Below are 14,064 nucleotides of genomic sequence, written 5' to 3' on the forward strand. Positions count from 1 at the left end.
AAGTTGATCTTATACCTTTACATTCAGCTGATGTTATACCTTTATATTAAGTTTCTTTATGTTTGTGTAGTAACACTATAATTACACAAGTCAATGATTATCTGAGTTTAGGTACTAAGGTTCTCCAGTAGATGGTGCACATTGACAGTATTGTAATGGCTGGAAATCAACATTATATGATCATGAACATTTATTTCACATTTCTTTTGCGCCAATAAATCCGATATATGTAGGATTATTTCACGTGACTCTAATATGTCTGACACAGTTCATGTATTCCAGTAGTTTAGAAACGTCACGTGTGTCGAGGTTCACCCCAGGTCGCTATGGCATCAGTACATTTTCCTCCTGACCTGGAAGTCCAGCCTTCGTTTCTCAGCCAACCCCCCTGCAGCTGTTGAGACCAGCTGTGTTTAAGTCATGTTCACGGGTCTTATTGCAGTGTTGCCATACATGGGACCCCCTCTCTCTCCAGAGTGTGTCACACTCTTGTTAAATGTTAAAGGAACGGTTCCCATAGCACTTTCTATAGACTATGTGTATAAGGCCCTAATCATTCATTGTGACAGTAATAATGCTTGTGTCACCCCATATTGCGTCATAAGACTTGGTATAAGCATTCATAACAAATGGAGTGTTATGATTTAAGAGAACGTTGAATCTTTAAGTTGTGTCAAAAATCTTTTTATTTCAGTTGTATCAAAATCATATGTATCTGTTCATTAATATACACTTATTTAAATATCAAATAGAAAAATAAATAAAGAGTTTTACATATATCTTTAAATGTCTCACAATTAGTCCTGTATACTTGTAGTTGTATACAGTGCTGTAACCCATAATCACAAAGGAAACTGATGAAATAGAAAGTTCCTCTTCTCTCTCTCTCTCATTCTTCCTTCCTTCCTTCCTTCCTTCCTTCCTTCCTTCCTTCCTTCCTTCCTTCCTTCCTTCCTTCCTTCCTTCCTTCCTTCCTTCCTTCCTTCCTTCCTTTCTTTCTTTCTTTCTTTCTTTCTTTCTTTCTTTCTTTCTTTCTCTCTCTCTCTCTCTCTCATTCTTCCTTTCTTTCTCTCTTTCTTTCTCTCTCTCTCTCTCTCTCTCTCTCTCTCTCTCTCTCTCTCTCTCTCTCTCTCTCATTCTTTCTTTCTTTCTCTCTTTCTCTCTCTCTTTCTCTCTCTAAAGTGCAGTGTCAGCCCCCAACATTCTTCTTGTGTGTGATTGGTCACATGACTTCAGGGAAAATCCAGCCGGTTGGGTTTTCCATGCCCCTTCTCCCCTCCTCCGTTACGTTCACTCTGCTTTTCTCTTAAGACACCTCTTCTTTTGCGTGTTGTCCTTGTTTATTCTATTTGGAAGGAGGGAGAAGAGTGTTATTCTCAGAAAGGACTAATGTTACATGGATTATATTAAGTCAAATGGTGTAGGATGTTTCTAAAGTATGTGCTAAGGTCTTTTGCTTTTGCATGCTTTAGCCTCATGTCTGCTACTTAATGGTGTGATTAAACTATAATTACAGTAACTTTTATAATTACAATAACTTTGATTTGATCTATCTTACCTGTTCCAGCAGTTGACGAAAAACATGGCCTTTCTTCCAACAGGGTTCAGGCACCTTCTGGCTCCATCTTCTGCCAGTGTAATACTGAAAATAACAAACCACACATACACACAATTAATGCTTGTGTCACACAACTGGTATAAGGCTGATAGAGGTGATGTCATATCATAAGTTAATGTCGGAAACTGACAAACAAACAAAACAAAGAGAGAGAAACCACTTTCTGCTTAAATGAATGCAGTTACTTACATGATTTCAGTAGTGTCACAGTAGTGGGTCTTTTCGATGATTTCAAAGTCACCAATGATTTCCTGAGTGTGCATAATGGTTCCTGGGCATTTGCATCTGGCACCTGGGACGTGTTGAGCTGTAATGAGAGTTATGAACATCAATTAACATGGTCAAACATTTGAATGGAAAAGTCGTTTTATGAAAAATACGTTTTCAAATTGGATTTTGGATAAAAATTCACATGAACGCATATTTGCACATTGCTTGTTCTAAGAAGAAACTGTACATAACTGCAATTTCTATAGTATTCTACACTAATGTTATGCTATATGACAGCCACTATATGCACCGTAGCCTAGTAACTGCAAAATCCCTAGTCAGTCAGGTAACTGGCACAGCATGCACACTGCACCTTACATTCCATATATCGTAGCTGACATTGTTGAAATCACTTTGAAATCTTACCTCCGTTGAGCTGTATACAAACTCCCAGCAAAACCACCAGGAAAAGACTGCAGGCTTTTGGTGCGAAGGCCATGGTGTAATTAGCGAGAGGTGAGAAGATGTGGAGGTGAGGAGTCAAGAGGCCGTGAAGTGAAAGTGAAAAGTGAAGAACTAGTGGGATCCATTGTCCTTTTTATAAAGTGCAGAGGGTTTTCCCAAATCCCATGTTCTTTCCCAGAAAACGTCCAAGAAACAGCAGACCTCCCCCTGGAATTTCCCAGCTCACTAGGGTAGAAATGAAGGAATGTTGGACTACAGAGCGGAGGGTGGAAGGGGCGGAGGGAAGATGGGAGTCTGCAGATAAATATGCGGTCACGAGAGCCTTCACTCCTAACTTCCTAACTGTGGCTGGGGGAAAGTGGAGGCCAGGGTGAGTCTGTGTTGCAAGTCACTGTGATTCATGTCGAAGTGGCCTCTTTACAGGCAGAGCTGTCTGCAAACCTGTTCTTTTCAATCATGTAAATTAGGCTGTCTCAGATTCATTAGTCGGACAGATCTGAGGTCTCCTTCCAATGACTTCCTCCTTCTGAAAACTGCTCTTTAATGACATCACAGATCTGGGGGTCAAACAAGAGGTGGTACTTCGGAAGACAAACCTCACCCCAAACTTTCTTGAATAGAAATAACCAAAAAAGGGAAAAGTGAAAGAAAAAGGGAAAAGTGAAAGAAAAAGTGTATGAACTGCGTAGAGTGTTGATGGTTCTTCTCCTTCTTCTTCTCCACCAGCATGCCCAGGTCAGAAATGCTGTCTGGGGCAAGTAGTAACAGCAACGTCATGGTGACACGATGACCAGTCATCTCTATTCTGTGAACCCACAAACCTAAATCTACCATGTCATATGAATCATGCTCGTCAACACTAGAACATGTAGACCGACATGTGTTTTACCAGAAGTGAATGATTAAACCCAGGATGTTCCTGGAGTTTTCAGTCATTTGTGGTGTGGTGTCTTGTCAGAGATTAGTTTTCGGGCTTCTGTCCCCATGTCGTTCTTTTATTTTGTGTTTTTTTTTCATTTAACCTTTATTTAACTTAGGCAAGTCAGTTAAGAACACATTCTTATTTACAATGACGGCCTACCATAAGGCAAAAGGCCTCCTGCGGGGACGGGGGCTGGGATAATAAAAAAAATATATATGTTGTTGTCTTAGGTCTCTCTTTATGTAGTGTTGTGTTGCCTCTCATCACGACAAGAGAGACAACACAACACTACATAAAGAGAGACCTAAGACAACAACATAGCAAGGCAGCAACACATGACAACATAGCATGGTAGCAACACAACATGGTAGCAACACAACATGGTAGCAGCACAAAACATGGTACAAAAAGCCTCTCGGGTGGCGCAGTGGTCTAAGGCAATGCATCGCAGTGCTTGCTGTGCCACCAGAGACTCTCGGTTTGAGCCCAGGCTCTGTCGAAAGTCAGCCGTGACCAGGAAGTCCATGGGGTGATGCACAATTGGCCTCGTGTCGTCCGGGTTAGGGAGGGATATCCTTGTCTCATCATGTACTAGTGACTCCTGTGGTGGTCTGGGTGCAGTGCACGCTGACCAGGTCACTAGGTGCACGGTGTTTCCTCTGACACATTGGTGCGCGCTGTGTTAGGAAGCAGTGCGGCTTGGTTGGGTTGTGTATCGGAGGACGCATGACTCTCGACCTTCGTCTCTCCCGAGCCCGTACGGGAGTTGTTGCGATGAGACAAGACAGTAACTACTAACAATTGGATACCACGAAATTGGGGAGAAAAAGGGGGTAAAAAAACAAAACATGGTACAAACATTATTGGGCACAACACAACAGCACAAAGGGAAAGAAGGTAGAGACACCAATACATCACGCAAATCAGCCACAACTGTCAGTCATTTTCTTGAAGAAAATATGGAAGCCGGTTGAGATACTAAATGTCTCCTATTCTGTGATGTGATATGTCCGGTTTTAATTGATGCTGAAACATGTTTTTTCATGATAAATAACAAAAAACAGCTGTGTTTTTAAATGTAATAACACTAAATAGATGGCTTCATGAGGAAGGAAAATTAAATGTAATTACACTACATAATGATTACATCTGAAAATGTAAAAAAATCTGGTTCATGTATTATGCAGTGGAGGCTGCTGAGGGGAGGACGGCTCATAATAATGGCTGGAAACCATGTATTTGATGTATTTGATACCCTCCTACTTATTCCGCTCCAGCCATTACCAAGAGCCCGTCCTCCCCAATTAAGGTGCCACCAACCTCCTGTGCTTGTATGATATTCAACCAATTCTGCTCAAATTAATTTACAATGTGGGACCATGCTCAGCAAGCTGAGTGGTAAAGACCTGATTTGACATTTTGTTTTATTTATCATTCATTATATGACCAATACTGTACTCTGACTACCACCTCCAAGTATGTGAGCCACTGCTAATGAGTCAAGTCCAAGATCATGACTGACACAAATTAGGCAATAGTTCACAAGTTGTGGGTTATCGCAAACACTGTTGCTCTTTCTCATAAAGTGTCATTTCAAGGTACTGTCCACTGAAAAACATTGTTACTCAACATCTTAAAATGAGTGGTGTTTCTTTGGAGCAGGACCTAATGACACTTCAGTAGAATATGTACAGTGCAAGTCATCTATATTCTGGGTGTTGTAAACTTTAACTCCCTGTCTCCTCCCTTTGTCTTGATATGAAAGGGGGATGAACCTAGGCCAAGGTAGCGTTATTGCTAATGCGCTGTAAGCGCCAACTGTCTTTGCTCACCACACGCGTGCAACATTTAGAAGAAACAGAAACTTAAGGAGCCTAACAGACCAGAACCAGAGCACAGAGCAGTGCTTAAGAAGGACGATCGATAACATTTGCTGTCACATCAAGAAGAAAATAAAAAAAGTCTGTTCTTGAAGACAAAGAGAAAATAATTGCCTTGATTGTGAGTGACAGAGTCAATGACTGTGATAACAATGTTTTTGAATACCATTGTTGTTTTAATTGTGTTGGTCACACAAAGAGATTTACAGACAATCATGTGCAGTATTTACAGCTTCTATTTACAAAATAGTTCCTTACAAAATACTATCATTACGAGGATATCCAGAGAGATACATCAAATCAAATGTATTTATATAGCCCTTCCTACATCAGCTGATATCTCAAAGTGCTGTACAGAAACCCAGCCTATAACCCCAAACAGCAGGCAATGCAGGTGTAGAAGCAGCTACGGTGTAAATTCATTGGGCTGAATCCCTCTGCCCCCTCCTTGTTCAACCCTCACTTTGTAAGGTGTCTTCTACGGTGTCCACATTAGGACACCCTTCAACTCTGGTCATACCTGGAGGGACTCAGTTCATACAGTAGAATACATGGGAGAGTTAAGACAACGTTCACAAATCATCCCTGACTACCTCAACCTCCAATCCCACGCTGGGTTAATCCAGTAATGTAATCCAGACTATGCTTCCTGTTCACCAAAGAGTTCAGCAAAGCTCCGAGGCCTTCTCCACGGCACCGTCAAAAACAGAAGCCTGGGACTTTCTTAGTCACGTCAACCCGGAAAACTGGGCCTGCGCAAACAACCAATTCAGGGGGTCTCGGCCGGAACATACCCGGGTTACACGGTCCAAAGGATGGGCGACCATGAGTGACACATCCGATAGACCACTGGGGATCCGAGGAGCATATGCCATGGCTTTGTTATAGGGCGCCAATGGGGCTACAGTGGGGCATCTTCCGGCGGGATGGGTGGCCGAGTGGGTTATGGCGGTCTGGGAGAGTTTCTTGATGGAGTCCACATACTCCTCCATAGTGGGGTACTCGTCTTCCCCATCCTCCAGAACTCCTTCCTGCAGCTCACTGATGGTAGGCAACAGCTCCATGGAGGAAAGCAGGCGTCTGGGCTTCATCCTGGAAAAACAGCCTGGAAAAACATTGACATTTAAAAAAAATATTTTTGATACACAAACTAAGGAGATGTGTTCCTGTTGATAGATTAGCTACCATTTGATTGCTATGCTCTATTGGAACACACACTGTACAGTACATATCCACTAACTGAAAGAATACTGCTCATCATCTTATGGATCACGTAGAAAATACCTTATCCTTCAGACTAGCATTACGTCAGAAAATAACAATCCTACAGGGTTTAAAGAGAATCTAAAGATTGAAAGATACTGGATCCTTACACCGAGTTTAAGCCCCACGGCCCCGCCACCACCATCACCACTCTCAAACAATACTAACGTTGTCTTACCTCTATTGTCTAGACTATATCCCTCTCTTGTTGGTATTCCTCTGTGCATCGCAAACTCTCTCTCTCTCTCTCTCTCTCTCTCTCTCTCTCTCTGTGTGTCCTGTATGCCACTAACCACTGTCTCAATGGCTAACAGAGAGGTAACTGACAGGTCTGAGGTCTGTAGTACTATACCGGGATCAGTGAATCAGGTGAGGCTTTTATATCTCATTATCCCAGACTAGACCAATGGGGCTAATTATAGCACGGGGCATGGAAGTGCTGTCGTTTACTCTTAACTCGGCTCAGAGTGTGTCTGTGTGTGTAAAGAGGTGAATGACAGGTGGGTCTTCAGCTAGGTGTTATATCTATGACATCAACTTGTTTTCTCTGTCATATCGGGGCTACAGTATAGTAATCAGAGGAACAGGAAGTATAGATGAAACGGCTATACAGTCGAGGATTAACTGTCTGGATTATTATTGTGGTGCTCCTGTGTGTGTGTGTGTGTGTGTGTGTGTGTGTGTGTGTGTGTGTGTGTGTGTGTGTGTGTGTGTGTGTGTGTGTGTGTGTGTGTGTGTGTGTGTGTGTGTGTGTGTGTGTGTGTGTGTGTGTGTGTGTGTGTGTCAAATCAAATAAAATAAAATTTGATTTGTCAACTGCGCCGAATACAACAGGTGTAGTAGACATTATCGTGATATGCTTACTTACAAGCCCTTAACCAACAGTGCAGTTCAAGCAATAGAGTTAAGAAAAGATTTACTAACACAGTAGAATTACATAACACCAAGGAGGCTATTTACATGGGGCACTGGTATCGAGTAAATGTTGAGGGGTACAGGTTAAGTAGAGGTCATTTGTACATGTAGGTACTGGTAAAGTGACTATGCATAGATGATAAACAGCGAGTAGTAGCAGTGTAAAAACAAAGTCTGGGTAGCCATTTAATTAATTGTTCAGCCGTCTTATGGCTTGGGGGAGCCTTTTGGACCTAGATTTGGCGCTTCGTTACCAATTGCCGTGTGGTAGCAGAGATAACAGTCTACGACTTGGGTGACTGGATTCTTTAACAATTTTTTGGGCCTTCCTCTGACACCGCCTGGTATATAGGTCCTGGATGGCAGGAAGCTTGGCCTCAGTGATGAACTGGGCCGTCTCTGTAGAGACTTACGCTCAGATACCATACCAGGCGGTGATGCAACCAGTCAGGATGCCCTCGATGGTGCAGCTGTAGAAGTTTTTGAGGATCTGCGGACCCATGCAAAGTCGTTTAAGTCTCCTGAGGGGGAAAAGGTGTTGCCGTGACCTCTTCACAACTGTCTTGGTATGTTTGGACCATGATCATTTGTTGGTGATGTGGACACCAAGGAAACTCTCGACCCGCTCCACAGCCCCATCGATGTTAATGGGGGGCCTGTTCGGCCCTCCTTTTCCTGTAGTCCACCATCATATCCTTTGTCTTGCTCACATTGAGGGAGAGGTTGTTGTCATGGCACCACACTAACAGGACGGGACTAAGAACGCACCCCTGAGGGGAACCGGTGTTGAGGATCAGCGTGGCAGATGTAGTGTCTACCCTCACCACCTGGAGGCGGCCCGTCAGGAAGTCCAGGATCCAGGTGCAGGGGGAGGTGTTTAGTCCCAGGGTCCTTAGCTTAGTGATGAGCTTTGAGGGCACTATGGTGTTGAACGCTGAGCTGTAGTCAATGAACAGCATTCTCACATAGGTGTTCCTTTTGTCTAGGTGGAAAAGGGAAGTATGGAGTGCCATTGAGATTGCTTCATCTGTGACTCTGTTGGGGCGGTATGCGAATTGGAGTGGGTCCAGGGTTTCCGGGATGATGGTGTTGATGTGAGCTGTGTGTGTGTGTGAGAGAGAGAGAGAGAGAGAGAGAGAGAGAGAGAGAGAGAGAGAGAGAGAGAGAGAGAGAGAGAGAGAGAGAGAAAGAGAGACTAACCACACGTCGCAGCCCTAATGTATAATTTTCTCTCGTATTGACTGACCATATTTGAACTGTGAATGGTAACTCATGACGTGTACGTTACTGTACATCGGAATTGGGTTATTTCAGAGCTCATGCTAAGTACAGCACTGGGAACAGAAGTGATGTTGTTTACTGTAACTTGGCTCAAAGTGTGTCTGTGTGTGTGTAAAGAATGAGTGTAAGGTGGGGTTTTGGCTCGGTGTTATGTTGATATGTGAGGGTGAGAACTCAAAGGGCATGTGCGTTTAGAACAGGGGCGTCGGTGGGTTCTCTCCTACCTTGTACTTGATTGATCAATTAAAGTCATTGATTAGTTAGGACCTCCCCACACCTGGTTGACTAGGTGTTAATTGAAAGGAAAGCCTGCAGAAACTCGGCCCTCCAGGAAATAAGATTGACACCCCTGATTTAGAACATATTGCTGGGCCATGAAAATTATTTCTTTGTCATATCGGGGTTACAGTAAAATAATCAGAGGAACAAGGAGTAGATATGGGACACACATACTATTCTGTTCCTGTCTCGCCCTGATCTGTTTTCACCTGTCCTTGTGCTTGTCTCCACCCCCTCCAGGTGTTGCCCATCTTCCCCACTTATCCCCTGGGTATTTATACCTGTGTTTGTATCTATTAGATGAAATTTCAATAAACATTTTTCTACAGCTGGCCATGCTTTCCACCTGGCTACCCCTACCCCCGGTCAACAGCCCTGCTCTCTCCACAGCAACTCACCCAAACCTCCAACAAATCAGACCCCTACAAATCATCCGGGCTAGACAATCTGGACCCTCTCTTTCTAAAATTATCTGCCGAAATTGTCGCAAGGAGGCTGTTCAACCTCTCTTTCGTATTGTCTGAGATTCCCATAGATTGGAAAGCTAGCGCGGTCATCCCCCTCCTCAAAGGGGGAGACACTATAGACCCAAACTGCTACAGACGACTATCTATTCTTGTCACGCCCTGGCCATAGAGAGGCTTTCGATTCTCTATTTTGGTTAGGCCAGGGTGTGACTAGGGTGGGCGTTCTATGTTCTTTTTCCTATGTTGTTGTATTTCTTTGTTTTTGGCCGGGTATGGTTCTCAATCAGGGACAGCTGTCTTTCGGTGTCTCTGATTGAGAACCATACTTAGGTAGCTCTTGCCCACTTGGGTTTGTAGGTAGTTGTTTTCTGTTTTGTGTTTTTGCACCTGACAGGACTGTTTCGTTTTCGTTCATTCTCTCGTAATTATGTTTTGTGTTCAGTTTAAATAAAAATAACATGAACACTTACCACGCTGCGCATTGGTCCGATCCTTCCTACTCCTCGTCAGAAGAGGAGGAAAACCGTTACAATTCTACCCTGCCTTTCTAAGGTCTTTGAAAGCCAAGTTAACAGATTACCGACCATTTCGAATCTCACCATATCTTCTCCGCTATGCAATCTGGTCAGCCACGCTCAAGGTCCTAAACGATATCATAACCGCCATCGATAAGAGACAGTACTGTGCAGCTGTATTCATCCACCTGGCCAAGGCTTTTGACTCTGTCAATCACCACATTCTTATTGGCAGACTCAACAGCCTTGGTTTCTCAAATGATTGCCTCGCCTGGTTCACCAACTACTTCTCCGATAGAGTTCAGTATGTCAAATCGGAGGGCCCATTGTACGGACCTCTGGCAGTCTCTATGGGGGTGACACAGGGTTCAATTCTCGGGCTGACTCTCTTCTCTGTATACATCAATGATGTCGCTCTCGCTGCTGGTGATTCTCTGATCCACCTCTATGCAGACGACACCATTCTGTATACCTCTGGCCCTTCTTTGGACACTGTGTTAACTAACCTCCAGATGAGCTTCAATGCCATACAACTATCCTTCCGTGGCCTCCAACTGCTCTTAAATGCAAGTAAAACTAAATGCATGCTCTTCAACCGTTCGCTGCCCACACCTGCCCGCCCGTCCAGCATCACTACTCTGGACAGTTCTGACTTAGAATATGTGGACAACTTCAAATACCTAGGTGTCTGATTAGACTGTAAACTCTCCTTCCAGACTCACATTAAACATCTCCAATCCTAAATTAAATCTAGAATCGGCTACCTGTTTCGCAACAAAGCTGTCACGCCTTGGTCATAGTATTTTGTGTTTTCGTTATATATTTGGTCAGGCCAGGGTGTGACATGGGTTTAATGTTGTGTTTCGTATTGGGGTTTTGTAGGCATTGGGATTGCGGCTGAGTAGGGGTGTAGCATAGGTTTGGCTGCCTGAGGCGGTTCTCAATCAGAGTCAGGTGATTCTCGTTGTCTCTGATTGCGAACCATATTTAGGTAGCCGGGGTTTCACTGTGTATTTTGTGGGTGATTGTTCCTGTCTCTGTGTTAGTATTCACCAGATAGGCTGTAATAGGTTTCTCGTTCCGTTTGTTGTTTTGTATTTATAAGTTATTTCATGTATCGCGATCATTCATTAAAGAACATGAGTAACCACTACGCTGCATTTTGGTCCGACTCTCTTTCGACAAACGAACGCTGTTACAAAAGCATCCTTCACTCATGCTGCCAAACATACCCTCGTAAAACTGACCATCCTACCGATTCTCGACTTTGGTGATGTCATTTACAAAATAGCCTCCAACACTCTTCAACAAATTGGATGCAGTCTATCACAGTGCCATCCGTTTTGTCACCAAAGCCCCATATACTACCCACCACTGCGACCTGTACGCTCTCGTTGGCTGGCCCTTGCTTCATACTCTTCGCCAAACCCACTGGTTCCAGGTCATCTAAAAGTCTCTGCTAGGTAAAGCCCCGCCTTATCTCAGCTCACGGGTTATCATAGCAGCACCCACAAGTAGCATGCCCTCCAGCAGGTATATTTCACTGGTCACCCCCAAAGCCAATTCTTCCTTTGGCAGCCTCTCCTTCCAGTTCTCAGCTGCCAATGACTGGAACGAACTGCAAAAATCGCTGATGCTGGAGACTCTTACCTCCCTCACTAGCTTTAAGCACCAGCTGTCAGAGCAGCTCACAGATCACTGCACCTGTACATAGCTCATCTGTAAATAGCCCATCCAATCTTCCTCATCCCCATACTGTATTTATTTATCTTGCTCCTTTGCACCCCAGTATCTCTACTTTGCACAATCATCTTCTGCACATCTACCAATCCAGTGTGTAATTACTTTGCCACCGTTGCCTATTTATAGCCTTACGTCTCTTATCCTACCTCATTTTCACATGTTGTTTATAGATTCTTCTACTGTATTATTGACTGTGTGTTTGTTTTACTCCATGTGTAACTCTGTGTCGTTGTACGTGTCGAACTGCTGTGCTTTAATTTGGCCAGGTCGCAGTTGCAAATGAGAACTTGTTCTCAACTAGACTACCTAAAGGTGAAATAAAAGATAAATAAATAAATGCCAGTGTGCAATCACAGCAACAAGATGTGTGATCTGTAGCCACAAGAAAAGGGCAACCAGTGAAGAACAAACAGTATTGTAAATATTTGTTTATTTTCCCTTTTGTACTTTAACCATTTGCACATCGTTACAACACTGTAGACAGCCATAACGTGACATATTAATCGTCTCTATACCTGTTGAAGCGTTTGTGAGTGCAATGTTTAGCGTTTATTTCTGATTGTTCATTTGTCTATTATCTATTTCACTTGCTTTGGCAATGTCAACATATGTTTGAGAAAGAGAGAGAGAGAGAGAGAGAGAGAGAGAGAGAGAGAGAGAGAGAGAGAGAGAGAGAGAGAGAACGTTGTGGCCCGATCCACCGGATGTGTACCCTTTTTCTCTAATATTGACTGACCATGTGCCTTTCCTGTAACTGTGACTCATAACTCGTGACATGTAAGTTACTGTACACCTGAATTGGGTCATTTCACAGCTCATGGTCATGCATGCATGTCACAAACAAATTACATATGAAGGGAAAACTTCCCTTGTGACTTCTCGTAAAACAGCAAACTACTGCTTATTCTGTATGCATAAAATACTTTTAGGGCAACATTTTAGGGGAAATGTTTGGGTCTGCCAAACCGCACTTTGAATGGTGTCTCCAGAGAAGCATGAAAACATGACATGTTCCATGTTAAGATGGAGTCAGGGTGACATCACTCATCATATCGTGAATAATTATTCTCGTCATTTCAGCTTCCTTTGCTGCTATAGAGTCCAGCCACAATATCTAAGTCAATCGGCGGCCAGATGAAAGAAGAAACCTCGCTAAAATCCTCGTTGACACCAGTCTCTGCCTTTAATGTTGAAGCAAATGGAGTTTAATTGGTTCACTGCATTCCTTTTAACCTCCAAAGAGGCCACACACACACACACACACACACACACACACACACACACACACACACACACACACACACACACACACACACACACACACACACACACACACACACACACACACACACACACAGAGCTCTCTGTTTCTTTAGTCGTGTTGAACTACTCCACTCGCCCCATATTGAGCTGATTACACCCGGTGATGATGGGTGAGCCGAAATATGCAGAGTGCTGCGGTCACACTGCAATGGAAGGCCAGGCTGCTACTGCTCTTCCCACAAGCCTTGACTCAGGCAACAGTCTGCCTTCAGAAGCACTTTCAGTATTAACTGTACAAACCTGTCTCAGAAGGTGGTGAATAGCATACTTTCAGTGTGGACTTACAGTATCTCAATGTTGTTTTACTGTATATTTCTCAAATCCTCCTCGGGTGAGTTGGTCACTGTTACTTAACAGCAGGTTTATCCATTTTAGGTGACTTTGTGATATTGGAGCCCATGTGCGATTCTATGGAGTTTTGACGATGTATCACTTTTTCAATTTTTCAGGCTTATATTTTGTTAATAGACAGTAGAAACAGAGGCAGAGGTGAAGGTTCTGTCTCTAGGCTCATCCTGCCTGATCAGCATGTATTGTATTTGCCCATCTCATAGTGCTCTATGTATAGCCTTCAAGGTCAAAGTGCAGCTTTATTGAGTATACTGCAGTAGACAACTTGTAGGTCCCCATGTGAAAATAGCCTATCTGCAATATATGCTGTTTGGTAACACTTTACAATTTAGTAATATTTTGCTATAATCGGTGTAGTAACGCTGTAATTACTCTACTAACATGTACATTTTAGTTACTTAGTAAACGGTCTTATCCAAAGTGACTTACAATTAGTGCATTCATCTTAAGATAGCTGGGTCAGACAATCCCATAGCAGTAAGTTCATTTTCCCTCAATAAGTACGGGATTAATTTAAGATACTCTTTGAAGAGGTAGGATTTCAGACGTTTTCGGGAGATAGGCAGGAACTTTGCTGTCCAAGCTACAAGGGGAAGCTGGTTCCACAATTGAGATGCCAGGACAGAGAAAGGATTTAACTGGGCTGAGTGAGAGATGACGGGGTGGAATGGCCAAAAGACCAGATGTGGCAGAACGGAGTGCACAGGTTGGGGTTTAATACATAACACACTGTAATAACATTGCTGGTGAGTCATTTAAAGCAAGATTGCTGTTTTGGACTCATTTGCGCCAAAGTCGAACTCCCCCTCACTGGGCAAGAAGGGTCAATATC

General features: G+C 43.4%; 2 protein-coding genes across 2 annotated transcripts; both read right to left on the bottom strand.

Moving 5' to 3' along the window:
* Positions 1-662: 662 nt before the first annotated feature.
* On the bottom strand, positions 663-2,505 carry LOC118364697 (C-X-C motif chemokine 11-like). The gene is made up of 4 exons (XM_035746394.2): positions 2,255-2,505; positions 1,808-1,925; positions 1,559-1,642; positions 663-1,345 (listed from the first exon to the last, which is right to left on the bottom strand). The coding sequence occupies exons 1-4, from the start codon at positions 2,325-2,327 to the stop codon at positions 1,291-1,293; spliced, it is 330 nt and encodes a 109-aa protein (XP_035602287.1). The 5' UTR covers positions 2,328-2,505; the 3' UTR covers positions 663-1,290.
* Positions 2,506-5,422: 2,917 nt separating this feature from the next.
* Positions 5,423-6,651, bottom strand: si:ch73-6k14.2 (uncharacterized). Its single transcript, XM_052490259.1, has 2 exons — positions 6,537-6,651; positions 5,423-6,200 (listed from the first exon to the last, which is right to left on the bottom strand). The coding sequence occupies exons 1-2, from the start codon at positions 6,583-6,585 to the stop codon at positions 5,824-5,826; spliced, it is 426 nt and encodes a 141-aa protein (XP_052346219.1). The 5' UTR covers positions 6,586-6,651; the 3' UTR covers positions 5,423-5,823.
* Positions 6,652-14,064: the final 7,413 nt, after the last annotated feature.

This window comes from Oncorhynchus keta, chromosome 32 (genome assembly GCF_023373465.1).
Source record: "Oncorhynchus keta strain PuntledgeMale-10-30-2019 chromosome 32, Oket_V2, whole genome shotgun sequence".
Taxonomy (NCBI): domain Eukaryota; kingdom Metazoa; phylum Chordata; class Actinopteri; order Salmoniformes; family Salmonidae; genus Oncorhynchus; species Oncorhynchus keta.

Bases quoted from the DNA above. Each gene is read 5' to 3' on its own strand.
- LOC118364697 (XM_035746394.2), bottom strand. From the start codon at position 2,327: ATGGCCTTCGCACCAAAAGCCTGCAGTCTTTTCCTGGTGGTTTTGCTG. The intron at 1,926-2,254 runs GTAAGATTTCAA...CTCTCATTACAG, and splicing joins TTGTATACAGCTCAACGGAG to CTCAACACGTCCCAGGTGCC. The intron at 1,346-1,558 runs GTAAGATAGATC...CCTTCCAAATAG, and splicing joins TTCGTCAACTGCTGGAACAG to AATAAACAAGGACAACACGC.
- si:ch73-6k14.2 (XM_052490259.1), bottom strand. From the start codon at position 6,585: ATGCACAGAGGAATACCAACAAGAGAGGGATATAGTCTAGACAATAGA. The intron at 6,201-6,536 runs GTAAGACAACGT...ATGTTTTTCCAG, and splicing joins ATATAGTCTAGACAATAGAG to GCTGTTTTTCCAGGATGAAG.